Below are 24,816 nucleotides of genomic sequence, written 5' to 3' on the forward strand. Positions count from 1 at the left end.
TTAAAAGTATAAAAAATATATTTCCAGTAATTTTTTAAAATTAAAAACCCAAATATTCGATGAAATTGGAAAGGGCCATTAGTAATTTCAGTATAGGGTAAGTTAGTTAGTTTGTTAGTTAGTGAAACAGTTAACGAGAAGCTTCTAAGTTCTAACCAAATTTCGACAACTAAGGCTGCTTTCATCGGTCAATGCCCAAACAATGTTTAGATGATGTAATGATAATTATGTTTTTGTTTGGTTTTGTTGGTTATTTGAAATCCACAAAATGACTAAAACGACAACGCCTGCAAGGCGGGAACTCCACTCCAAAATTTTGTGGGACTGGACCCCACTTACTCCAAATTTGCGGGGACCACACCTCCAACAAAATCCATAAATTTTATGAAAACGTTATTTAATTTTCATCTTAATATTTTATCATTATTAATACTTTTGTACTGAAAAATTAATTAAAAAATTCTTAAGATTTAGTTCTATAAACTTTATAATAATTTCAACTTATTTCTAAATACATTTTAATATATTCTCTAGTTAAAAAAAGATTTTATTACTAACTAAAAACAGCTGAAAAGTGTTCTAAATAAATAAATTTAAAAATTTTAAATATACTTTTTTAATAAAATGACAAAAATATATATAATGTGATAGATAAGGAAAATTCAATGGTTACTTTATTTTGAAGTAAAAATTATTCTGTACAGAAAATATAAAACATTTATAATAATATGGAGTAAAAAATAATTTAGTCTCATGAGAATTGAGAAGTTCACTTTCAGTTATTTACTCACTGGTCTCGAATAAATATATATTCGTTAAAGAAAAAATGGAAAAAGATAAAACGGAAGCAGAAAACACATCTCCGTAACACAGAGAGACGGAGAGAAACATTTCCTTTCCTTTCTTTGCTATTTCTTTCGTTTCGTTTCTCACACAGAAAGTGGGAAAGGAAAGGAAAGGAAAGAGAAGCAGCAGCAAGAAAAAATCACTAGTGTCACTTTTAAATCCAGCGATCTTAGGCTCGTTTTCCATTTTCTTCTTTTATATTTTCCAGCTCAGCTCTCTGCATTTTATTTGGAGAATTCTGATTTTTTCGATCTCGACGGCATTGCAATGTCTGCTTCTTCACGATCTTAGGTCCATCTCCTGTTTTCGTTCTTCAGGTACGACCAATTCTGTAGCCCACATTTTGTCTGTATAAGTTTATTTTGCGTGAAATTTAGGGCTTCTGCTTGGATCTGGTGGATATCTGCTACATCCTGCATTCAGATTCTGTCTGTCAAAATTTGGACTGAGTAGGGTTTTTGTGTGTGTCTGTGTTTTTTTTTTCTTTTTTAAATTCTAATTATGCGCTATTTTTCAGCTTAGAAATGGAACCAAGATGAAGCTGGTGCAATTTGTTTATTTGTTTTTAGCTTGGATTATCTAGAATAATAATTGAAAAAAAGCTCATTTAAGCAAAACAAATTGCGTAGTTTCCCTGCTTTTTCTTTTTGGTTGAAGTGTAGGGAAATAAAAGAATCTATAGCTATCCTTTCAGTTTTTTTTTAATTTTCTAACTTTTCTAGTTCTCTTTTAAGCTGAGGCAGTATATTTGTTGTTTACGTAGCTATAATGGCAAGTGCAGACGTTTCGATGCGATAAAGCAACTAATATTTGGATTTCTCAGTTTTATGCTAATGTTGGTGATAGATTATTAGAATGTTACTCGAAAATCTCAATACCTTCAATGACAATAGTGACGCACAACCACAGTGGTAGTACTGTACATAAGTATGCTGCGTGTAGACGAAGCTTGAACTTTATATTTTCTTTTAAAGAAAAAGTGACGTAATTAATATAACTGGCTGATTTTATGTTGGCAATGACATGTTTTTGTTCTTCCTTTTTCCAAAGTGTTTGGATTAATATGATGGCTTTTAATTGTAGCTGTGTCCACAATTTATTTGGGAGAGGAGGAATTCTAGGTCACCTTAACATGAATAATCAACAACAAAGGAAATTAGGTGAGAATGTGATATATGACAGCTTAAATGGCAATCATGCTCTGAATGCAGATGAAAAAGAAGCGCCTGAAGGCATCGATGGTAGGACTAATCACCCTTTCTTCCTCTCTGCCTTTCCCAACATTCACACTGAACACTTGTTCCTGTTTGCTACTTTCATCTTACGTAAGAACTTTGACTTATTTATAGGCAACATACAACCATTGGTTGAGTGGTTGAACCATATGATTCCCCATTTAAATTTGCCACTGGAAGCTTCAGAAGAAGAATTGAGGGCATGCCTTATTGATGGCACTGTTTTGTGTAGCATTTTGAGCAAGCTGAATCCTGGTTTGGTTGAAATGGTTGGATTACTTTTCCCTTAGAGTTTATGCTTTTGTTGTGCTTTAGTTTGTGGTTTTCAGTTTCCCTAATCAGAGTTTGTTTTCCTGAATGTGCTTTTGATTTTCAGAGGGGCAACTTTGAGCCTGGTCCAGAAAAAGTAAAACTGTTTCTGGCTGCGATGGATGAAATGGGATTTCCTAGGTTTGTACTTGCAGACATAGAACAGGTATGGAAGGCTTCTGAATAAGGACAACTACGTTTTAAGTGAGTCTGATTTTAAATTTATCTATTATTGGACAAAAAACTGGTTGTATCAGTTCATAAACCTTACCGGAACTTTATTTATTTATTGTATTTCTTGAACTGTCCAAGTAGAATACTAACTCATGGTGTGGAAAAGTTAAAAGTACTTCATTTGTTGTTCCTATATTCCTTGTTGGATTATTTTATTATGTCATTTGAGATACTTTGCAGGGATACATGATGCCAGTTTTGCAGTGCCTTGGCACTCTTAAAGCACATTTTGATTATAATGGTGGGAAAGAGGGCATCCGTAATCATTCAAGAAGATTATGGAATCTATTGTTGGCAAATACCAAGGGGACACACCAACAATCAGAAGGAATTGATCATTCCAAAGGGGTGCATCGTTCTGTTATATCAGGTATCTTACTATCCAGCTCAAGAGAAGTTAAACATGCATGTATTGGATTTTCTAATCTCCAATTAATTGCATGATAAGAATCTGTATAGCATGTGCTGTAAATGCTATGATCTTCTTAAGATTTTTGTAATTACCTAATAAGAATTTTATGTATGCCAACACTTATAGTAAATCTGTTAGAATTGTTCAGATCTATGCTTTTTCTATTAGACCTGATTGAACTCATTCTTTCATGCACTCTAGTGGTGTAAAGTTACACAGTTTGCGAAGAAGCAAAAATGTAGGACAAAGATGCTATGGGTTTTGAACATGATTGTTTAAAATCTAGAATTTTTAATGACATTCTTTGAGAAAAGTAAGTGTTCAATAACTGTTTGTTAGGATATATTTTCTTTTGTTCTTTGTAAATGACTTGGTGCTAATTAAAATCAGGTGATTTATCAACTGAGCTAAAAGTTAATGCTTAATGTTGGTTCATTTATCTTGTGATTAGATAATGTGAGGAAAAAGACATTGATGCTATGGTTTTCGAACATGGTTGTTTATAATCTAGAATAGTGACATTGTTGGAGAAAAGCAAGTTATACGTGACTATTTGTTAGGACATGTTCTCTTTTGTTCTTTGTAAATGAGCTGGTGCTAATTAAAATCTGATGATTTATCAACTGAGCTTAAAGTTAATGCTTAATGCCGTTTCATTTATCTTGTGATTAGGTAATGTGAGGAAAAAGAAAATGTAAGGATTACTCAATCATATGACAACTTAATTTTCTGATTAGGAGTTAGGATTTAAACTGTTCCATGCATACCTGTATCACAAGATTAATTTGTGATTGTTGATTTTGTCCTATTCATTTTGTCCATCCTTCACTGTCTTCTCTTTGTTTGCGGCTAGTAATCAGCTTTCCCATTCTTTAGCTTTCTTTTCTTAAACCTTCTGTGTACATGTGCATATGTGAGCTTGTTTGCTCATTTTTTCCCTTGTTTGTGGTTTCTTTTTTAGAGCCTTATCCTGCTTTGTTGCATGATGCTGGACACAAGTTTTCCAAGGAGTTGCCGCTAAAGCAAGAATACTATGCTGATCTTGTGGATTCTAATATTTGGGAATTGATGAAATCAAACAGTTTGGATGTAAACTTCTGAACTTGCTTGTTCTTATGTCTAGAGTGAACATCTGAACCAGAAATACACAATGTATGAATCAACTTGAAATTTGATGCTATTCTGATGCAATTTTCTTTTTCAGAATGCCTCAACTAGAACATTGTTCAGTTTGGTGTATAAGATACTGGATGATAGCACAGGAAGGAAGAATGGCCACATTCAACATGTATGTCTGTGAAGAAGAAGCATCAATGTTTATATTTTAGTGCATGCATAAAATGATGTGTTATTTTTTTAATTGCTAATTTCTTGGTGTGTGGTTCCTTTTGAATGTGGAAGTAATCTTTTTATATTTATCTTTTCACTACAGATGGTACATATATTGAAGAAAGTCATCCAAGTTATTGAGCAACGATTTTCAATTCAAGCAGAGAACTTGAGAGATGTAATGTGTTGGAAATCCTTTTCTATAGTAATCTATGCCTTTGCTGCAAAAGCACATGCATATGGTTTTATATGCATGTGCATTATTGTATGTTTATCTAATCGTTTGCATAGGGATCATGCAGAATAATGCTTGTATTGTTGCTTGTTTTCAGCAAAACAACCTCTATGGCATTCATACAGAGAAGTACCAATCAAAAATAAGAGTACTTGAGACCCTTGCATCTGGGACCGCAGTAGAAATTGAGGTACTCTGACTGATAGATTGAAGCATCTAGCTACAATTTTGTGTATTTAATTCTCATAGTTAGTTTCTATCTAATATTCTTCTCCATTAGGTATTATTGTCGCAACTACAGAAGATAAAGGTACTCTTCATCAACTTATCTCTAACTCTATATTACTGTATTTAGCTAAAGGCACATGTTCTGGTTGTTGATTCTTATTCTCAATGCCTTATCAAGCATGCATTTTTTTAATTGAACTTGTACATATGCTCATCCAAAAAGGAAGAGGGAGGGGGTAGGGTGGGGTGGGGTGCAAGTTCCTTGCCTTTGTTGCTGCACATGGTTAGTTGAGTGCTTATGGCAAAGAACTGAATGTTTGCCATGAACTACTCTGCTCCCTGTATTTTTTAAGATTGAAAGAAAGAATCATTTTTTAAGCTGTAAATAGTAATGCTTAATGGAATTATCTATTTGAGTTCTCCCTTTTCTTTTTGTTTATTTTCTTAAACGTTTCATATTCTTTATGCATCTAGTCTAGTATAATACATTTATATGCTAATTATGCAAGTAAGTTGTGTATATGTTATAAAAAAATTGTAATTAAAATTTAAATCTTAAGCTGATAGTGATCATGCTGCCTGCTCTTCACAATTGATAAGGAAAGAGAACTTGCTGAGACATTCCTATGCTAGCATATGCTCTTTTTCTGTTGCTTTATATTTCTTCTATGTTGCAGATTGAGAAGATCAAAATAGAGCACAAGGAAAAGCTTGAAGAACAGGAACTCCATAAGTTAAAGGAAGAGAAAAATCATAATGATATTGAGAAATTAACTCTGAGAGAGGAACTAGAATTAGCAAAGAAGATGCATGAAGAGCATTGCTTATTGTTGGAAGTGCGTGCAAAGGAAAAAAATGCTGAATTAGAGAAGCGAATGGAGGAACTTGAGCGTCTTCTTGTAGAGTCAAGAAACAAAGTGAAAGAACTTGAGTCGTTTTCTGAATCTAAATCTCAAAGATGGAAAAAGAAAGAAGGAACCTATCAAAGCTTTATAAATTATCAATTTGGAGCTTTCCAGGTTTGTCTTTAATCATCATGTCCTTATTTAGTGTTGTTTTGATGCAATGGTATACCACATTAATTTATGAGGCTGATACTGTCAGGAATTGAGAGCTACATCTGAGTCCATAAAACGTGAAGTCTTGAAGACAAAACGGAGTTACTTGGAGGAATTTCAATGCTTAGGTAGAGTCATTTTTCAACTGTTGGTTTCCTTCAAATTAGTTTTGTATTGGGATATGCTTTTGCTTTGAGCATTATTTTTTTTGTGATGTATAACAACTTCTAGCTTGAACAGGAGGGAAGCTTAAGGGACTGGCAGATGCTGCTGAGAATTACCACTCTGTGCTTGCAGAAAATCGAAAACTGTATAATGAAGTTCAAGATTTGAAAGGTACACTGTTGAGTATAACTTCATCTGTATCTGGCCTGCTTGTCACTCATGTTTGTTTTTTCATATCTCATAGGAAATATTCGAGTGTATTGTCGGATAAGACCATTTCTTCCAGGCCAATGTAAAAAGCAAACAACCATAGAGTATATTGGTGAAAATGGTGAATTAGTGGTTTCAAATCCCTCAAAACAGGGAAAAGACAACCATAGACTCTTCAAATTCAACAAGGTTTTTGCTCCAACTGCTAGTCAAGGTCGGAATTTTTAAAAATTTTGATCGTTGATTTTGTGCTTCTCTACCTATTTAGAGAGGATATGCAACTCTTATTTACATTGGAAAATACCATTGCTTTCAGAGGAGGTATTTTTGGACACCCAACCACTAATTCGGTCTGTTCTCGATGGATATAATGTCTGTATCTTTGCTTATGGTCAAACTGGCTCGGGCAAGACTTACACAATGGTACCAAACTAATCTATAAGTTTTCATTTCAAACACTTTGCTTGCATTGAAAATTGTTCTTATGTATTTGAGGTGTTTTTGGGTGTATTCATTCTCTAGAGTGGACCTGATTTATCATCAGAAGAGGATTGGGGGGTCAATTATCGAGCCTTACATGATCTTTTCAAAATCTCGCATAGCCGGAAAAGCTCCATCAGATATGAAATTGGTGTACAAATGGTTGAAATATACAATGAACAAGTTCGCGATCTCCTCTCAAGCAATAGCTCTCAGAAAAGATATCCTTCATTTTTATTTGTTTACTTTAGATATTTTTGGATTTCTCCTTCACAACTTTCTTGTGATGATGCTACAATTTTTATTTTTTTTTAAAAAAAAATTGTTAATGAGTGAATACTACTTTTTTCATTTTCTCATGTATATCAAACCAAAGGATAATATTGCTACACATTATCTTGACTTTAATGTCAACCAATTGGCATTTTTCTTAACTTGCATACACTGGGGATTTGGAGTACAACCCAACCAAATGGGTTAGCTGTCCCTGATGCTATCATGCACTGTGTTAAATCAAGCTCAGATGTCCTAGAGTTGATGAATATTGGGCTGATGAACCGTGCTATTGGTGCTACAGCCCTGAATGAAAGAAGTAGCAGATCCCACAGGTTGTCTTTCTAAAAATGATTGTCTAACGCTGAATTTCCACTACTATTTTTAAGGGTTCTAATTTACTTTCAGTTTGCAGTGTGCTCACTGTTCATGTTCATGGCATGGACTTGGAGACTGGTGCTGTTTTGCGTGGTAATCTGCATTTAATTGATCTTGCTGGAAGTGAAAGGGTGGATCGATCTGAAGCAACTGGAGACAGGTTGAAGGAGGCACAACACATAAATAAATCACTTTCCGCACTTGGGGATGTGATATTTGCTTTAGCTCAAAAAAATCCACATGTTCCTTACAGAAATAGTAAATTGACTCAAGTACTGCAAAGCTCTTTAGGTATTATTTTCAGTTTCCAGTCTTACATTGTGTATGGTTTTGTAATATGCAATACAGAAAATTTAATTGTGTTATTTTACTTTGTTTTACTAGAACTTTAACCACTTTTCACATTCTAGGTGGTCAAGCAAAGACCCTCATGTTTGTCCAGCTGAATCCTGATGTAGATTCATATTCTGAAACTATAAGTACCTTAAAGTTTGCTGAGAGAGTATCTGGCATTGAGTTGGGCGCTGCAAGGAGTAATAAAGAAGGAAGGGACATTAGAGAACTTATGCAGCAGGTTGTTGGGTTTTCAAATTTGTCAATATTAATACAGTTGGTCTTCATGAGTTCTTTCCTTAATTTTCTCCCAGACTGAGAATAAATCGATAAGTTAATATTCATTCATTTAACTATGCATGTGTCAATGTGATACCGTCAAGAAATCTATTTGTGTTATCTAATCTTGCATTGTAAAATTAGGAAATAAAGGTTTATACTAATAGGAAGTTTATATTATTTAAGAATTCTATTAATATATTGGAAGTATAGTTTATTATTTAGGACGTTAAATTTTGTCTAAATTCCTAATTAGTATTTCTTGTTTAGGATTCCAAATCCTGTATGTAGGATTACAAATACTACTATAAATACCTGTCTTTTAGGTATTTTGGTAGAGTTATTAGGATTACTAATGATATTAAGAATTAATAAAGTTTTGATAATGTTTTCTTCGGGTTTGTGTTCTTTTGTTTCTACATCACAATGACAATAAGAACCCTACAAGTACGGCCCCCTGGAGTAGCATGCCCTTGGTTGGAATTGAATTTTGCCTAACCTGATGACTTAATTGCCTGTTCATTTTGTTTTTCTTTTAGGCTTGAGTGATGCTTTTATGATTTCATCTATAAGCTGTAGAAATGGCTGTGCTTCCTCAAGTCCATAAAGCACAAGTTGCTTTACATAATTGGAGCTTCCATGAATTCATAGTGGAGGTTACCTATTTTAGATCTATGCTATGGTTGCCTAGCTCTCATGTCTAAGAACAAAAACACAGTTGATTCTTCAGGGTAAAAATGTCACTCCACATGGATCACCCCAACTCTAAAGTTTGATGCTAAATATTTGGTCTAATTCATTCACTGTCTCTAAATTGAAAAGAATCTTGCAGGTGGCATGCCTCAAGGACACTATTGCGAAGAAAGATGAAGAGATTGAGCAGTTGCAGCAGCTTAAATCTAATGTGGTTGGCATGAAGCATGGTGTGAACTCCCTCAGAAGTGAATCTTCTTCTCCAAGAAGATATTCAATTGAGGGTCCTCGTAAAGCCCCTATGACAAGTGGGGAGAAAAGCTTAGGACCTTATGATAAAGTGGCTTCTGACATCGATAATAGTTCAGATTACAGTGAGAAACGATCTGAAGCTGGTTCTCTACAGTCAAGGGATGACTTCAGGCATCAAGAGGCATCTTTTCCGCAGTCAAGGTCAATGGGTGACTTGAGACTTCAAAAGGAATTTCTCTCTCAACCAAAGCTTAGAAAAGATATAGGTCAGAATCCTAAAGAAGACATTGACCTCTTGGGGTTTGGAGATGTGGATTCTGATGAGAGATTGAGTGACATATCTGATGGTGGTCTTTCAATGGGAACTGAAACAGAATCAGTCGAGTTCACTCTTTTTCCTGAGCCAGCAAAATCACCTGGAAGTACAAGACCAGCTGAAGCTGCTGAACCTGCAAAATCACCTGTTGCAACACCAGGTGCAGCAAAACCAACTGAGAAAGCAGAGAACACCAGGAAGTGAGTATACTTGAACATTAGGTTTTATTGTATGAATATTTAGGTTTAGACAGTTTTCTGAAATTATTAACTGCTAACATTACAGACTGATCTATAGTTTTCATACTTCAAACTCTGGTTCTAGCATCATTAAAAACATTTATGGTGCAAATGGTTATGCTTTTTTGCTCGACCTTTCTCAATGCTGTCTACTTAATGTATTTACTGTTCACTCGTTCATTCATTCCAAGTTTTTGTTCGTTCTGCATCATTTATACCTTTTCAGTGTTTTTCCCTGTTCTGATTTTTGCATCCTATTGCTTGACCAAATTCGTTCAAATCAATCTGACATTTGATAATTCTATTGGTTGGAAGACCCAGTTTTATATCCAAGTTACCAAGGCCTCCACAGCAATTGATGCAAACAAGATTGTCACGCCTATCATTGACTAAGAATTCCACTCCAAGGGCTTTATCAAGTACGTGCATTTCTGTGTTATTCCTTCTTTGTTATTTGCACTCAGTTTTGCTAAATATTCATCTCTTGGCTGCTAGTTCCATGACTTTCATATATATGGCCTCTATGTTAATTGACTTATATCCCATGCTAACACTTGTGACCTATCGCTTTATTTCTATGACAGCACCTCGGACTCTTGGTAGTTCCTCCGCAGCCAAGCCTCCAAAGAAATGGCACTAAATATTGGAGACATTTTGGATGGTAAAGAAATTGACACTTGCAGTAGTTTGTAGATTCTAACTTTGTCAGGTTGTTCCTCCTAGAATTGTCCTAGCTTCCATTTATTCCAATAGAAATGTTCACTTGGGAAGCGATAAACCAGAAGACTGTGGTTTAAAATGTATATACCTGAGGATTATCGTTTCAAGTCCATCTTTTTAGATATATCGAGTTCTGGCGTTGTCACACCACTGGTGTCTTGCCAAAGCTCGTTGAAATGGAACGTGGATCATGTACCTCATTGATCTATGTGCGTTGTGTCAAATTTAACAAAATCACCTCATCTTGATTGTTTGCAGAACCCAAAGGCAAAATATTATTCTCAAAATAATTAAAATTTAGAGAAAATTATTACTTAATCCTATAATATAAAAAAATTTACTAGTTTAGTTTTTAATTTTAAAAAATATATTAAAATGTCTCTGTTTTTTGAAAAAATTTACTATTTAATTATTTTATTAATTTTATTATTAAATATTTTATTATTTAATTTTTATAATTTTAAAAAATTTATTAATTGATTTCTTAAATTTTTAAAAATTTATTAATTAATATTTTTTATTAGGCATTTTTAAGGTTTTTATAATATTTAACAGTTAATATTAATAAAAAAATAAAATTATTAATTTTTTTAAAATATCAATAATTTTTTAATGCATTTTTTAAAATTGAAGTTTCAATTAGTAAATTTTTAAATAACATAATAATTAAATAGTAATTTTTTTAAAAATTTATGTCACTATTATTCAGAATTCTTTATACTACAAAAAATTGTTTAAACTGTATACAACTAACCAAGGGTACATGAAAAAAATACTATTAGCACGACAGCTCAGAATTTTGCGAGTTTAATACTCATCATTTAAATTTGATAATCAAATAAGAAATGGATAGCGAATACTGAATATAATTATTTATTTTAATGTATGAAAAATATAGAATTTTTATGTTAGTGCAATTTAAATTATCAAGGATATTACCACCTAGCGCACGTTAGCGAATATCAGTTTCCGCCTTACCAATCTGTCCATGCACAGAGCCGGCGGAAGTAGCAGACAAAAAGATGAACTCGAGTTAAAAATACAATATAAACCCAAACAATATAAGACCTGAATTTCCCTTCACAATATTTTCTGGAGAAAATGAACCAGAAAGCTCTGCAGTTAATTCATCCAGATCTCAGCTTCTTTGTAGTTGGATAGACTCTAAATTTATGGCTTGTAAATTTTGCTTCTTGTCTTTTTGAATGTTGTGAAAGTACAGAAGACAGGAAACTAGTTGTTAATAACTAATATATGGTGGTTGATGTTCCGATGATGGGCAACCATAGTCTGAAGATCGAAATGTTTTTATAATTTACGACACAGAGATAAATCAACAAAGTCGTTGTAGTATAGTGGTGAGTATACCCGCCTGTCACGCGGGTGACCCGGGTTCGATCCCCGGCAACGGCGGCTATTTCGTACTTTTTTGTCTATAACCATTTTTTATGTACAACAGGTAAAAACTTGCTATTGCTTCTATGATTTATCCTCTTCTCCAACTCTTTTTTTCCTTTTATTTTGCCCTAGTCATTTAAGTCCTTATTTAAATAACTTTTTTCTTTAAAACAAAAAGAAAATTTTGATATAAATGCTCAGTCTTCGTTCAATCAATGACAGAGAAATCTGAAATATTAGAACTTCAATTTGGGGAGAATGGAAAAGTTGAAAGGACTAGTATACCATAAACGAGGGAGCATGTCCTCTAAAAGATCACTGTATGGCTCTGTTTCAGCAGACAACAAAATCATCTAAACATCTGACATGTTTGCAATTGCTTTTGGACTACAACATTATTGAGCTAGTAGTGCAGGAGCCAAAAAAAAACAAGGTCACCACGCATCTGTTGGATTATTTCACAGAAAATCACAACAAGGGATTAACCACTATTTATTATTTTGGAGATACAGAAATTTTTAACAAAATTTTGAACTGCCTTGCTCAAGATTCATTAGTAACAAGAGCTTCTAAGTTACAATCTATTGCAGAACACAAGGTATAGAACCCCCTATCTCTCAACAATTGAATTGGTTCTTTTCCTTGGCTATCAACTTACAATATGGACAGTATATGTTTTCTATTCTATCCCTAGTAGTAGAGTTGGAAGAACAAATAAAATTATACATGCAAGGATCTTTCATCTTCATATGCAATTACCCTCTTGCTGTAGAATTGATAGTGATACCTCATTCATGTGAACCATTCAGCTTAATGAAGCAAGCAATGCAAGGCTGCACAAGAACTCAAGACTCTCCCAAACTAGTCAACCTAGGCGAAAAACTGAATCAATTGTAATCCTTCAGTGGTACTTAATAAATATCTCTTTTGCTTCTAGTCCATCCAAACCCCAATCTTTTTTTCTTGGAAACTGCCATTTTGCTTTGTCAATCATTCTGGTTTAGTCCCACAATTTATACCCGGGCGATTGGAGAAAAAGGAGGGTTAAGCACATAAGATTGCTGGATCTCTTCCATTTTCTTGGAGACTTTCTTCTTTTCCCCCTCCTTCGCTGCTTCAGTGAAGAATTGCATTTCCTCCTCGATGAGTACTTTCAGTGAATTGCAATGGGGCAACTGCTTGCTTCTTTCCTCCCCAGTATCATTGGAGGCTTCTGTACTATGCAATACAGCAACACAAATGGAAAATGCCTGTAATGCGGATAACTGTGCATGGAAATCAACAGCATATTTTCCCTCTTCAACAACTCTCATGGTCAATTCTGGAATTTTCTGTTTTCTTCCCTGTACAGAATTCAGAATCTGGTTAGAACTTCTCTTTGTTAGGAAACCAATGACAGAACTTAGTAATGGCTCCCAACAAATTCCCTGTAGTTAAAAGGAGCTTATTTTGGTTGGCTTCAATAGTTTGCTTAAGAGTACTTAATAGGGATAGATCTAATTACTAATAAATACAGCTAAACTTTCTGGTGATTTCTTATAAATGACCATATTAACATGAGACTCCTGCAGGTAAAATATCAGAAGAAAATACTGAATTTCAAGAACATTGTTATTGCACAGGCACTGCATTATATGCTCTTCTTTACAAAGACGTCAAATTGAACTATCTTTGACAATAAGCAGCTAAAGAAACCTACATGTCACAGGCAGGAGAATCCTATTTCATCAATTTCAGGTCATGTTTATCAGCGAGATCTATTGACTGGATCTTTGCCTAGGGACACAGCATTGGAAATCTGAGTTTCCTTAAACTCATTTTAACTAAGCTTGTAAGTGTCAAATCTGCACTTATTGAAAACATGGTGATAATCAGGTGCCAATAAAGAAGCTTACCTGAACGAAAAGTTCTAAAGGTCGTTCATCTTCAGCACATCTGGTACCAGGGCTGCCAAAAACAGTAAGTGGGCAGCCCATATCCCATCCACCACAGTCACAGCGTCCATCCATTCTCCATCTATCAAGCAAAGAAGAAGGACCCCAGCTCTCATCAATTGGCAAACTATGATTTCCGGCTGGAATTACCACATTCAACTTGTCTGGACTTTCTCTGTCTGTGACGTTTTTTCTCCTTTGCTCAAACGTATAATTGTTTAGTACATTTGAATGCACTGTATCACTACTTTTATTCCTCCTTTTGTATTTCAAGCTTTCTTTCTTTGCAACTGGGAGTTGAATGACAATAGCTGCAATTTCAAGGTCTGAATGTAAAACTGCAGCTGGCAATGGATAAGGATTTGAAGAACGAAGGTTGCTAGCATCAGAAGCATGTTTTGTTTGATGATTGAGGTCCAACTCATGAGTTCCACCACCATAGCCTGACTTAGAATAATTGAGAGGTTTACCAATATCAAATGAATCTTGTGAAAAGACACTTTGTCTTGCATGTGCTATGTCATACAATACAAATTCTGTCACCTTAGAGTTGTCAAAACTCCTGCCATCTTTTAGTTCTGAGCATAAATAGCAGGAAACTTGCATCTGCCCCACCAAAGACTCCTTGTTGCTGTCAGTCAAATTCCAGCCACTGGCATTGCTTTTCTTTCTACTGCAGATTGAGTGAAATGTGTATACCCAATTAACAGCATTATTTGCCTTCCATGTCTTGGCCACAAAAATTTCTTCAGGGCAATCTAATGAGAACTCGAAATGTGGCATCCCATGTTTACTTTCCAACTTGAGACAACCATGCAGGTGAACTGGTGAACATGCCACAGTTGATTGATGGTGATCATTCCGGACAAGTAGAGAATCAACATTTGATTTTCCAACTGTATTTGCAAAGTCAGGCAACAAAGATTTCCTCATGGTCTGATTCCTTCTCACATTTGATATCCCTGTAGTTTTAACATCACCAAGTTCTGCTATATAACCCAAAGGGCTCCGTAAAGACTTGGATTTCATAAATGGATCAAACATCTTTTTGATAGGGTTAAACCGGGACTTTGAGCCGGCTCCGGAGGAGCAAGTGCTTTCTGAAGGAGAAGGGGAATGGGGCATTTCTACATTCTTAGCAGAAAGGGATCTATGAAATGTAAGAGCCATATCATCTTCAAGAAGGTCATTAGCATCATTTACAGGACCAACAACCTGCTCACTTCTGAAAGTTGGATTCTCAATTGAATCACTCCTTACAGTTCCAGCAGATTGTTTTTCTCTGTTATCCAATTTTGGACAGATTTCTATGTAGTCATCTGATAAGCGAGGTTCTAAGCTAGACTTCCTGACAGATGTTGGATTCGAGTCCACCGACAAAGCAGGGGAACTCTTATGTGTGTTCTCTTCATATGAACAACACAAAGAATCGACAATGCTGAAGGAGAAATTAGTGTCACTATCACGAGACAATTCAATTTTTCTCCTTCCTTCATTAACATCCATCTTCATTGTCCTTACCTCTGTGGAGTTTTGGTAAATGGAACCTCGCTTCAACTCAACGTTTCCTTGTAGACCAACAGGTCTTGATGGAGTCTTGCCGGAGGAACTACGATAGCGACAAAAGCTAATCTCTGTGAAGCCATCCTTTATTGTCAACAAATCGTCTTTACATCTAATTTTGCTGTTTGCTCTTTTCTTTTCAACATCTGAAAAATGTCGACATGGAAGAACAGTGTTAGGACTCAGATCTGAGGAGTAGCTCTTCTCCAAATCCAACTCCATATCTAGGCCCATTACTAGATCCATAACTCTGCAATAATCAAGATCAAGAAAAATTAAGAGAATGCCTGTAAAATATGAATAAAATCAGCATCTACTTAAAAAAAAAAATTCTCCAAAATATGAATATAGATATGCCAAACATAATCAGAAAGTCCTAAAATGAATTCTATTAGCTGCAAATTTTCTTGTGGAGCTTCGGTTACAGGAAACACAACAGTCGCCAAAGAAAAACCATGATAACTTGCCAAGGGGATTTCCTGAATTTTACAAGAAGCAAATGAGAACAAAAAAGAAACCTTCTTTTAAAAGGGCAGCCACCAGCTGGAAATACAACTCTCTGCTCCTTATTGGAAGAAATGTACAAAAACAGAGATGAAACTAAGAAGTAGATAAGAAAATACCAAAGCAACACTCTTTTCAAACAGCATAATTATTAAATAGGCAAAAAATACTAAAATGAAAGAGCTGTCTCCAATGTTCTATCTTGGAGTATTAGTACTATGAATCTAACTTTACAGATAACCCTTCTTCCAAAAAGCACACTCCCATGATTGATTCCAGAATTAGAATCATAGAAAACCTCAAAAAACTGACTTTGATCACCTTAAAACTGAAACTCTTGAACCAGCAAGGAATCCTATGCTCTGTAAAAATTATTAGCAAACAACTTTATCTTCACCTACATTGTGAGCAGAAATAATGAAGAAAAAAATGCTCAAGAAAATTATCATACCCCACTAGATCTCAAAGAAGTGAATTCAAAGAAAAACCCAACAAACTGCAACTGGATGCCATCACATCCATCAATCTCTTCTACTCAAACTCTCTTATGAAGTTATGAATCTTTAGAAGGAAACAAAAAAAAAAAAAGGAAAACTAAAAACGCATCCTGAAGAAGAATCGGAATGACCAAAAGAGTTATTAGAGGCTCAAAGAATCAACAAAAGTACTGGGTAAAGGCAAAAACAACCAACGAGAAGCAGACCGATTGCAGTAAAGCATAATAAGCACAAAAGGTCAGTTATAGAGAGAGAAGAGAACGCATGCCTTGGTCATAAGCACAAAAGGTCTCTCTCTCTCTCCGTCTCTCTCATGAGACAGAGCTGCAACGAGAAACATTGACAGGACTGCCACTTCTGTTCATGTCTATTAAAAAAGCCATCTTGCAGTCATCATATGCAGCTAATATTATAGGAGTTTTGTTTTTTTAGGTTTCTTTATTAATCACTTTGTTTAATAATCTGATTAGCAGTTTCATACCGGAGCACCCATCTTAAAAAGACAGTTATACCCAAGAAAAACAGTAGTCACTATGTTCTGGGAGGGGGTACTTTTGGCTATCTGGTAGCCCTTAAAATTAAGAAGGCCAGGCCAGCAAGATTTGAGGATTCAGTGTCTGAATTGGGAATTGCACATAATATCGAGATAGGATGATCACTGCAATTAATATTACAATTTCCAATAATTAAATATTACTAATTTAGTAGTTTGCAGATCCCAGCTGTTCCAATTACTATAATCTCCTTAATCTTTTGAATATATGAATTTGTAACTTGAAATAAATGGTCCATTTGTAATTTCTCTTCTTTTAAATCCTTTTTTTTTTTTTTTTTGCCTGCAAAAATGTTAGGTCTGGTGAGGTGGTCTGGTGAGGTGGTCCAAAAAGTGAAGGGAATAAAGATATGGGTGTAAGGGTAATTTGGTAAAATAAGAGTTTGCTTTTTCAGTCGTTGGTCAAAGGAGAAAATGGTAATTTAGTTTATGTGGTTGACCTAGGCAGTACGCTACTGTGCAACACTGAAACAGTTCTAACCCCACGGAATCCTACATTTTTTATTTTTAAAAAAAAATAATACTTTATATTTTTTAAATTACCAAAATCTGAAACTTGAACTTTAAAAATTTGTGCTATTGGTATAATATCGGATTGAGGATATTGTTTTATTGATCATGGTTTAAATTTTATGTTAATTATTTCAGAATATATAAAATTTTAGTTTAATATATATTTTATTATTAATTAAATGAAATAAATAAATTTAATAATAATTTGTGGGAAATGTAAATCTATATATATAAAATAAAAATAAAGAAAAAACATAGGCACACGTATAAGCTCATGATGTGTTTGGTTAATGCAACCTCCACTCCCGACCACAATAATGAATCTAAACGCACTTCCACAACAGGGAGATAAAATATATATTTTTAAGGATTGCATTCGAAATTTTTAAAACAAGTTGGACCGTTTTGCAGTTTGCTTGGGGAGAGAGGCTTGGTCAGGAGAACGGAACCGATTCAATCGCCCAAAGGCCAAGGCCCAAAGCCCAAGCAACAATCAGTTGAATGATTGATAATTATGTAATTTCTCCTCCTTTTTTATATCCTATTTTAACTTTGTAATAATTTTTTTTCAATTAATATTTGGCAAATGTAAAAGTGAAAACACTTTATAGTTTGTAAGACAATGTTGATTATTTCAATTTTCTTGTAATTATAATTAAATATTTAAATTAATTTTAATAAAAAATTCCATCAATTAAAGAAATTTGTTGAACTATATGATAATTTTAATTATAGGGTTGCAGCCGAACTTTTATGGGTAGATTTTGAAAAAGACGACAAGTGATGTGATGGGCAAAACAGCTAACGAAGCAACAAATTTATCCAACCTTAATTTAGCAACTCACAAGAATCTCGTTTGTTCAGTGACAATATCAAACAGCCATATCTTATCTGTTTTAATTTCATTCTTTTGCAGAGTTTTCTTCTCTAATTTTTCAATAAAGACAAAATCACATCTCAAATGACCTCAACCATGTCTCAAGCCCCTACACTTTGAGCTATGAGAAATTTATGTTCATCCTGAGCCTATCATAAATTTAATGCACAATTAAATATGTATTTTTTTTTTAAAAAATGTGATTCTTTTTATTAAGAGATTGAATAAACCAATAATCTTATCAGGACTAAAGATTTTAATATTTTTAAAAGATAAATTATAGTAGATTATGGTGTCATTTTTTTATTAAAAAAAATTATTGAACTGAATATTAAAATAACAATTATGGATTAGTAGTGGAGCAGAGTTTTTTTTTTTTTTTTTTTTTTTAAATCAACCCCTGTATTATTATTTAGGGTTACTTTAACTCACTCAAATTGTTGTATTTTTATAAAATTGACTTTACATAAGATGTGCGCATGGTCTCACTTGCAAAATTTTCTAAATATGTTATCATTAATAAATTGCAGAATAAGGAAACATAGAAACTTAAATTTAATATTTTTCTTATTTTTATACCTCAAAAAAAGTTTTAAAAACCCAATTAAATTATCTTTAGTAGCTAAATTATGATATTATTAGTATTAAATTTTATTAAAAATCTAAATTCAATTATTATGTTAATTAATTGGTTGAATAGAGGCAAATAGTGGCCAATTGATACAAAACACAACAGAGGGGTGGTCATGTCGGTGGAATTATACAGAGGAAAAAAAAAAAAAAAAAAAGAAAAATGAGAGAAAGAGAGAAACATCAAAACACAGGCTCAACCTGCGTAGCGGATGCCGCTGATTGCTTGATATTGAATAAACCCATGAGGATTAAGGCTTGGCCATAGCTTCTCCTTTCTCATTTTACTTATTCAATATTTATATATATCCCTTTTTTTTTGTGCTTTTGTTGAATTATTATATCCAAATCTCAAAATTCTTTTTTTTTTTTTTTTCTCTAAACTGATCTCAGATTCACACGCCAAACCCCACTTTGAATAACACTTCCATTGCTTCCAGAACCCAAAAAATTTGCCAAATCCGAAAAGTTTCTTAATCTTTTAATACATATATGGTGTCCCCTTTTGCTTTCCATTGAACCGAATCCAGCTGCTGCTTTGCTCTATATTCAGGTTTTCAACTATCTTTTTCTGTTTTGATTGAGTAAATCAGTTGAAGCTGCTGCAGAGAGCTGAAATTCGATTGACTTGGCTGCTTCAGTGAGTTGACTCGAAGGGATATCGCTGCAAAGGGGTATATTCTATTCTCGGTTGTTTTTTTTTTCATCGCTGAGAAGGCTGAGGAAATGACTGATGCTTTGTGTGTGTGTGTGTGTGTGTGTGTGTGAGAGAGAGAGAGAGAGAGCGAGAGCGAGAGACTTGTTTAGGTTCACAGGGGACATAGGAATTGTATTCTTGAAAGAAGATATGTCGCTGTGTTAAGTAGCCGGTGATTCGGGGATTTTTTTTTTTTTGTTAGGAGGTTAGTGATGTGACTTGTTAGATTCTCATTGCTTCAGCTGTTGTGTGGCTTTTGTGTTGTTCTAGAAGGAAAGTTTGATTCCATTTGGTTTTTTGTTACAGCTTGACTAGGTTTTTTCCCAAAAAGGATTATGGACAAAGTTGTCCCACTTTTCTATGTTGATCGCGGCAAGAACTGAAGGTTTAAAATGTTTATCATACGATTTGGGAAAACGGATTAGAATGTGAAGCTGGATGAAGTGATTGAGCTGGAAAAGATTTTGTAATTTTTGAGGCTTTGGGATTAATTTGTGTTTAATTACAACTTTTGGTGTTGGGATGGGCTGTGAGTGTTCGAAGCTCTCCGCCTGTTGTTGGACTTCTGAGTTTGATGGATCAATTCCCGAGGGCCAAAATGAAGGTAAGTGAAATCTGTAATGTGTAGTAGGAGTAGTAGTTCTTGTTGTTATTATTGTTATTATTACTTTATGATTGAGAATGTTTTTGATCTTTAACTTGGTTATTCTTGGCAGAAAATGAGGAGAAGGACGAAGTTGATGATTTACCTGCATTCCGTGAATACACTATTGAGACACTCAAGATGGCAACATCTGGATTCGCTGTGGAGAACATAGTTTCTGAGCATGGGGAAAGGGCTCCAAATGTGGTTTATAAGGGTAAGTTTGAGAACCAAAGGAGGATAGCCGTAAAACGATTTAATAGATCTGCTTGGCCTGATGCTAGACAGTTTTTGGTAAGTGAAGCCTATCATTTCCTATTTTCTCAGATTCATGGCTGTGGCAGCTATATTTTTCTTCAATGCACTTTATACATATGACCACTAATATGGTAATCTTGTAGCTGTTGGTATAAGGAAATTTCATAGGTCCTTGACTTTGACATTCTATAACTTTAGGAAGAAGCAAGAGCTGTTGGTCAGCTTCGGAACCATAGGCTGGCAAATTTACTCGGTTGCTGCTGTGAAGGGGATGAGAGGCTACTTGTTACAGAATTTATGCCCAATGATACATTAGCAAAACACTTATTCCACTGTAAGTTTTTTTTTCCCCTTTTAAATGGATCTGGAGCTTGAACATTTGGTCATTTTTATTTGAGGGTTCAAAACTCACATACTTCACAATTGAACAGTAATCTAGGTTCTGTGAATTGCAGATGGATTATGGCCATTTTACTTTTATAATTCATACGTAATAACTTTTCCTGCCTTTAAATCTAAATTTGTGTCCCATTGAATGTGACTTTTTTTTTTTTGTGATTTCAATTTATCATAGATCATGGAGTGAATACAACACTCTTATTTAGATCACTAAGTTCCGCAACAAGGGAATTTTTCTTACTATAGATAATTGTGGTGCATGTTGTACTTCATTTCAATTACTTTCTCTGCATCTTGTGTAGGGGAAGCACAACCAATGAAATGGGCAATGCGACTTAGAGTGGCCTTACATCTTGCACAAGCTCTAGAATATTGTACTAGTAAAGGGCGTGCTCTGTATCATGATCTGAATGCTTATAGAATTGTTTTTGATGATGTAAGTATGTATTATCAATTTCAGTCCCTTTTTGTAGATAGAACTTATACAATGGCCACCTTTTTATCTTTATATTTCTCAGGAGGGCAACCCTCGACTTTCATGTTTTGGTCTGATGAAGAACAGCCGAGATGGAAAAAGTTATAGCACAAACCTGGCATTTACTCCTCCTGAGTACCTGAGAACGGGTAAACAGATCAATTTTTATGGGCATGCAGACTGACCTTTGTGGTCCATTGATATCTATAGGGTGAATGGAACCAATGTGGCAGTTGAATCCTGATTCCTGAGTTCTGATTTTGATGTTGTTTATTCAATTGTGTCTCATTTAGTCTGTGGATGCAAAAAAGTTTATTGATTGTTTTATTCCAGAATAACACCCCATATCTCATTCTATCTGCAGGGAGAGTAACACCAGAAAGTGTAATGTATAGCTTTGGTACCCTTTTGCTAGATCTCCTCAGTGGAAAACATATTCCTCCCAGCCATGTGAGTTTTCTCCTTTATAGGATCAATCTGACAGAACAATTTTAATGTGTCTATCAACTGGACTTCTTGTGCCTTTTAGAAGCACAAATTTTGGTCCAAAACCATACTCCAACTAGGAGCATTTAATTTGAATATAATGTGATTTTCAAATTGTAAACTCCTAGCATAAAACTGTTAACCCAGCTCTTGGCTCTCTAACCCTTTTTTCCTACTTGTGCATATTGGACAATGTTATGGTGTGCTAGTGGAGACAGGAATTGTGAATGCCTAGAACAATCCATAATTTTTAAGTGGATTGAATTCAACTTAATCCTTTTGTTAGGAGCCTATACAATTGAACATCTTGGAAGTTGTTTCTGATAGGAGCCTGACCAAGTATATTTTTAAGTTAGCAAAACAATCTCATTTTCTTTTAAGGTGTGGTATTTATCTGAAGTTTTAGGATATGCATACAACTAGTTCCTAATATTAAGTTACACTATGTATTCCAGGCACTGGACTTAATAAGGGACAGGAATATTCAGATGCTTACTGATTCTTGCTTGGAAGGCCAATTTACAAATGATGATGGGACTGAATTGGTTCGATTAGCCTCTCGATGTTTGCAGTATGAGCCTCGCGAGCGGCCAAATCCAAAGTCGTTAGTTGCTGCTTTGATTCCACTTCAGAAGGATACTGAGGTTGTTATCTATTTATTCTCAAGGAACTTAAAGTGTTATTCATTTTAAGTTCACACATTTTGAAACTTATCCTACCATGTGAACAAAATATATTTATATTCTTAGAGCTATTAAATGGCTAAAGATCGAACAATTTTAATGCACTAGTGGGAATGAGATTTAGTAATTTGTTGTGCAGGTTCCTTCTCATGTATTGATGGGTATTCCAGATGGTGCTGCACCTTTAACGCTGTCACCCCTTGGTGAGGCTTGCTCAAGGATGGATTTGACTGCCATACATGAGATCATAGAAAAGATTGGATATAAAGATGATGAGGGTGCAGCTACTGAGGTTTGTTTCTGACATTTTAGTGGTAACTGTAACTTATTGATATTGATAAAGTCATCTGGGTTTCTCTTTTTGTTTACAGTTGGAAATCAGTTTCACATTAGCTTTCTTGTTACTTGTATATTATGCAAGACTTATTGAGTTTGAGTATTTTAGTTCACTTACTGTTGTTTTCCTGTCGTGTAGCTCTCATTCCAGATGTGGACCAATCAGATGCAGGAAACATTAAATTCAAAGAAAAAGGGTGATGTTGCTTTCCGGCATAAAGATTTTAGAGCTGCCATTGAATGCTATTCCCAGGTTAAATTGGTTGCCATGATTTCTAGAGTCCTTCCCTTGCAGTTGTTTGAAGTAGACAAAATTAGGATGATCTACATTTGATTAGGTTAGATAAGTAGTTTACATATGAGAAAATTTATGCAAAATGGCCTGACAGTTCATTGAATTTGCAGTTCATTGAGGTTGGAACCATGGTTTCTCCAACTGTCTATGCACGCCGAAGTCTGTGTTATCTCATGAACGAAATGCCACAAGAAGCCCTTAATGATGCAGTGCAAGCCCAAGTAATATCCCCCATTTGGCATATTGCATCATATTTACAGGCAGCAGCTCTTTTTGCATTGGGAAGGGAGAGCGAGGCCCAAGCAGCTCTCAAAGAGGGATCAACACTTGAAAATCAAAGGACAACTAATTCTTGATGACAGAAAGTGATGGAAATGCTTGATGATAGAAAATGATGAAGCTTAATAAATCTCTTCTTTGCTCTTCCTTGAGATGACACCAAGGCAAACACAAGCTTAATTTCCAGCTGATCCAGTGTTATTAAGCCTCAGAGCGAACCTTGAATTGTGTGGGCCATAAATGGCAGCCTTCTTCCACCTGTGAATGGGTTTCATCTTGGAGAAAATTGTTGGATGCGTTGGTTTTTTATCAGTTTGCTGGGTACTTGCCATATTGGAACGTTCACATCCAGATATGAACACTTCACCCTTGCTTCTGTTTGCTGACCTTTTCCAATACACCAATCTAGGGAAATAATTAAGACAGTCATGGGATAGACTACATGTTAATGGAGGGATTCAGCTCTTGTTTAAAGTTGCATTTAGCGAGTGAATTCAAGTCTTCCCAATCGTTGTAATTTATGTACAGTGCTATTGGTTGTGGTTGCTGAAGGCGAGGTTCTTATTTTTTGGTATGCTGTGACGAATTCTTTTGAATTAATATTTTGCTTTCTAGTAGAGTCTGTTTGTTTTTGCCTCTGGTGCAAGTTTATGCAAGGAGAGCAGTGGCTGCTGCAAGTTCTTTTGTTCTGTAGCAGAATTCTATCTGTGTGCCTGTCTGAATTTACTGCATTAATATTTTGAAGCGAACACAAGCACCTGAGCTGCTCAAGAAATCCATATCTATAATGTCTACTGCTTTCCTTGTCCTATACTACAGTCTCCAGCTCTTAAAATCTCTACCTGCAAATTGAACTTGCCACTTCACGTTGGGGATTAATGCTGTGTAAAAAAGGTGATGAAGATAAAAATGAGACAAGGTCGGTAAGAACTTGGTTTCTGTCAAATTTGATGAGCTGTTTTGCTGATAAATTATGAGAGTAATTAGTTGATCATTTGAGATAAGAAACCAAACGATTTAAGAGAATTTTAATATGGATATGAGGGAGGAAATATAATGTAGAAAATCAAATGAAAACAGCATCATTGACCAAAGCAAAATGCCCCACCCGGAACCCTCTTCATCCTCCAACTTCTCAAGGTTTAGGTTCAAAATTTAAGAGACTAGAACCGAGGTATAGAGTCTACTTAATTCTGATTCTTGTTCATTTTCGGATTTCATTAAATTCCCAAGTTGAATTTTTATTTTTTCCTTCTGTCTTTTTCTATTTAAAATATCGGTCTTCGCATGAAATTAGCCCGGCTGATTCTAGTGTTATCAAAATTGGTTTTAGTCGAAATGCTTTTTGACCAATTTCAATTTTCGGTTCGATTATTCCGATTTGAAAATCTATCCACGATCTTTCATAATCAACTACACTATACCAGCAAGGCATCCTGTAGATCCTGGGATCCCAGGATCAATCCCCTCCCCCTACCCCCTTGCCTCGGTTAAAAAAGAAAAACACTATACCACCGCTTCAATGAACAGACAATATACAGAGAAATTAAGAATTGGGAATCTAGCTAATCC

At 34.8% G+C, this 24,816-nt stretch overlaps 3 protein-coding genes and 1 non-coding gene across 9 annotated transcripts; 3 read left to right on the forward strand and 1 right to left on the reverse strand.

The window, feature by feature from the left end:
- The first annotated feature begins 822 nt into the window (after nt 1-822).
- LOC110609737 (kinesin-like protein KIN-14J) lies at nt 823-10,331 on the forward strand. The gene is made up of 22 exons (XM_021749518.2): nt 823-1,163; nt 1,930-2,087; nt 2,196-2,350; nt 2,458-2,556; nt 2,805-2,994; nt 3,998-4,125; nt 4,241-4,324; nt 4,469-4,543; nt 4,698-4,790; nt 4,881-4,910; nt 5,506-5,847; nt 5,933-6,014; nt 6,127-6,222; nt 6,296-6,475; nt 6,578-6,684; nt 6,784-6,962; nt 7,185-7,349; nt 7,430-7,683; nt 7,803-7,966; nt 8,837-9,465; nt 9,820-9,923; nt 10,089-10,331. The coding sequence occupies exons 2-22, from the start codon at nt 1,979-1,981 to the stop codon at nt 10,142-10,144; spliced, it is 3,321 nt and encodes a 1,106-aa protein (XP_021605210.2). The 5' UTR covers nt 823-1,163; nt 1,930-1,978; the 3' UTR covers nt 10,145-10,331.
- A 1,234-nt stretch (nt 10,332-11,565) lies between these two features.
- On the forward strand, nt 11,566-11,637 carry TRNAD-GUC. Its single transcript has one exon. It is a non-coding gene; the product is annotated as a tRNA-Asp (tRNA).
- Nucleotides 11,638-12,090: 453 nt separating this feature from the next.
- Nucleotides 12,091-16,530, reverse strand: LOC110605704. Of its 5 annotated transcripts, XM_043954476.1 has the most exons (4): nt 16,075-16,381; nt 15,945-15,985; nt 13,518-15,369; nt 12,091-12,965 (listed from the first exon to the last, which is right to left on the reverse strand). In XM_043954476.1, exons 3-4 carry the CDS (start codon nt 15,363-15,365, stop codon nt 12,636-12,638), a joined length of 2,178 nt encoding a protein of 725 aa, XP_043810411.1. In that variant the 5' UTR covers nt 15,366-15,369; nt 15,945-15,985; nt 16,075-16,381; the 3' UTR covers nt 12,091-12,635. The 5 variants fall into 5 exon arrangements, with proteins under 5 accessions (XP_043810411.1, XP_021600048.2, XP_021600055.2 ...); XM_021744356.2 differs by lacking the exons at nt 15,945-15,985; nt 16,075-16,381 and adding an exon at nt 16,389-16,530; XM_021744363.2 differs by lacking the exon at nt 15,945-15,985.
- Nucleotides 16,531-18,822: 2,292 nt separating this feature from the next.
- Nucleotides 18,823-23,861, forward strand: LOC110609329 (serine/threonine-protein kinase BSK7). 2 transcript variants are annotated; one of them, XM_043953899.1, is made up of 11 exons: nt 18,823-19,367; nt 19,697-19,994; nt 20,107-20,327; nt 20,490-20,625; nt 20,993-21,126; nt 21,209-21,314; nt 21,530-21,615; nt 22,107-22,295; nt 22,474-22,626; nt 22,810-22,923; nt 23,076-23,861. In XM_043953899.1, exons 2-11 carry the CDS (start codon nt 19,913-19,915, stop codon nt 23,319-23,321), a joined length of 1,467 nt encoding a protein of 488 aa, XP_043809834.1. In that variant the 5' UTR covers nt 18,823-19,367; nt 19,697-19,912; the 3' UTR covers nt 23,322-23,861. The 2 variants fall into 2 exon arrangements, with proteins under 2 accessions (XP_043809834.1, XP_021604529.1); XM_021748837.2 differs by lacking the exon at nt 18,823-19,367 and adding an exon at nt 19,427-19,595.
- The last annotated feature ends 955 nt before the right edge of the window (nt 23,862-24,816 follow it).

This window comes from Manihot esculenta, chromosome 2 (assembly GCF_001659605.2).
Source record: "Manihot esculenta cultivar AM560-2 chromosome 2, M.esculenta_v8, whole genome shotgun sequence".
Taxonomy (NCBI): Eukaryota; Viridiplantae; Streptophyta; class Magnoliopsida; order Malpighiales; family Euphorbiaceae; genus Manihot; species Manihot esculenta.

What these genes read in the sequence shown, in the direction of transcription:
- LOC110609737 (XM_021749518.2), top strand. Translation starts at nt 1,979, where the DNA reads ATGAATAATCAACAACAAAGGAAATTAGGTGAGAATGTGATATATGAC. An exon ending in GCATCGTTCTGTTATATCAG is followed by an intron (nt 2,995 to 3,997) that starts GTATCTTACTAT and finishes TTTCTTTTTTAG; the next exon opens with AGCCTTATCCTGCTTTGTTG. An exon ending in CGCAACTACAGAAGATAAAG is followed by an intron (nt 4,911 to 5,505) that starts GTACTCTTCATC and finishes TCTATGTTGCAG; the next exon opens with ATTGAGAAGATCAAAATAGA.
- LOC110605704 (XM_021744356.2), bottom strand. Translation starts at nt 15,365, where the DNA reads ATGGATCTAGTAATGGGCCTAGATATGGAGTTGGATTTGGAGAAGAGC. An exon ending in CTTTAGAACTTTTCGTTCAG is followed by an intron (nt 12,966 to 13,517) that starts GTAAGCTTCTTT and finishes AATTCTGTACAG; the next exon opens with GGAAGAAAACAGAAAATTCC.
- LOC110609329 (XM_043953899.1), top strand. Translation starts at nt 19,913, where the DNA reads ATGGGCTGTGAGTGTTCGAAGCTCTCCGCCTGTTGTTGGACTTCTGAG. An exon ending in TCCCGAGGGCCAAAATGAAG is followed by an intron (nt 19,995 to 20,106) that starts GTAAGTGAAATC and finishes TATTCTTGGCAG; the next exon opens with AAAATGAGGAGAAGGACGAA. An exon ending in CCATTGAATGCTATTCCCAG is followed by an intron (nt 22,924 to 23,075) that starts GTTAAATTGGTT and finishes TTGAATTTGCAG; the next exon opens with TTCATTGAGGTTGGAACCAT.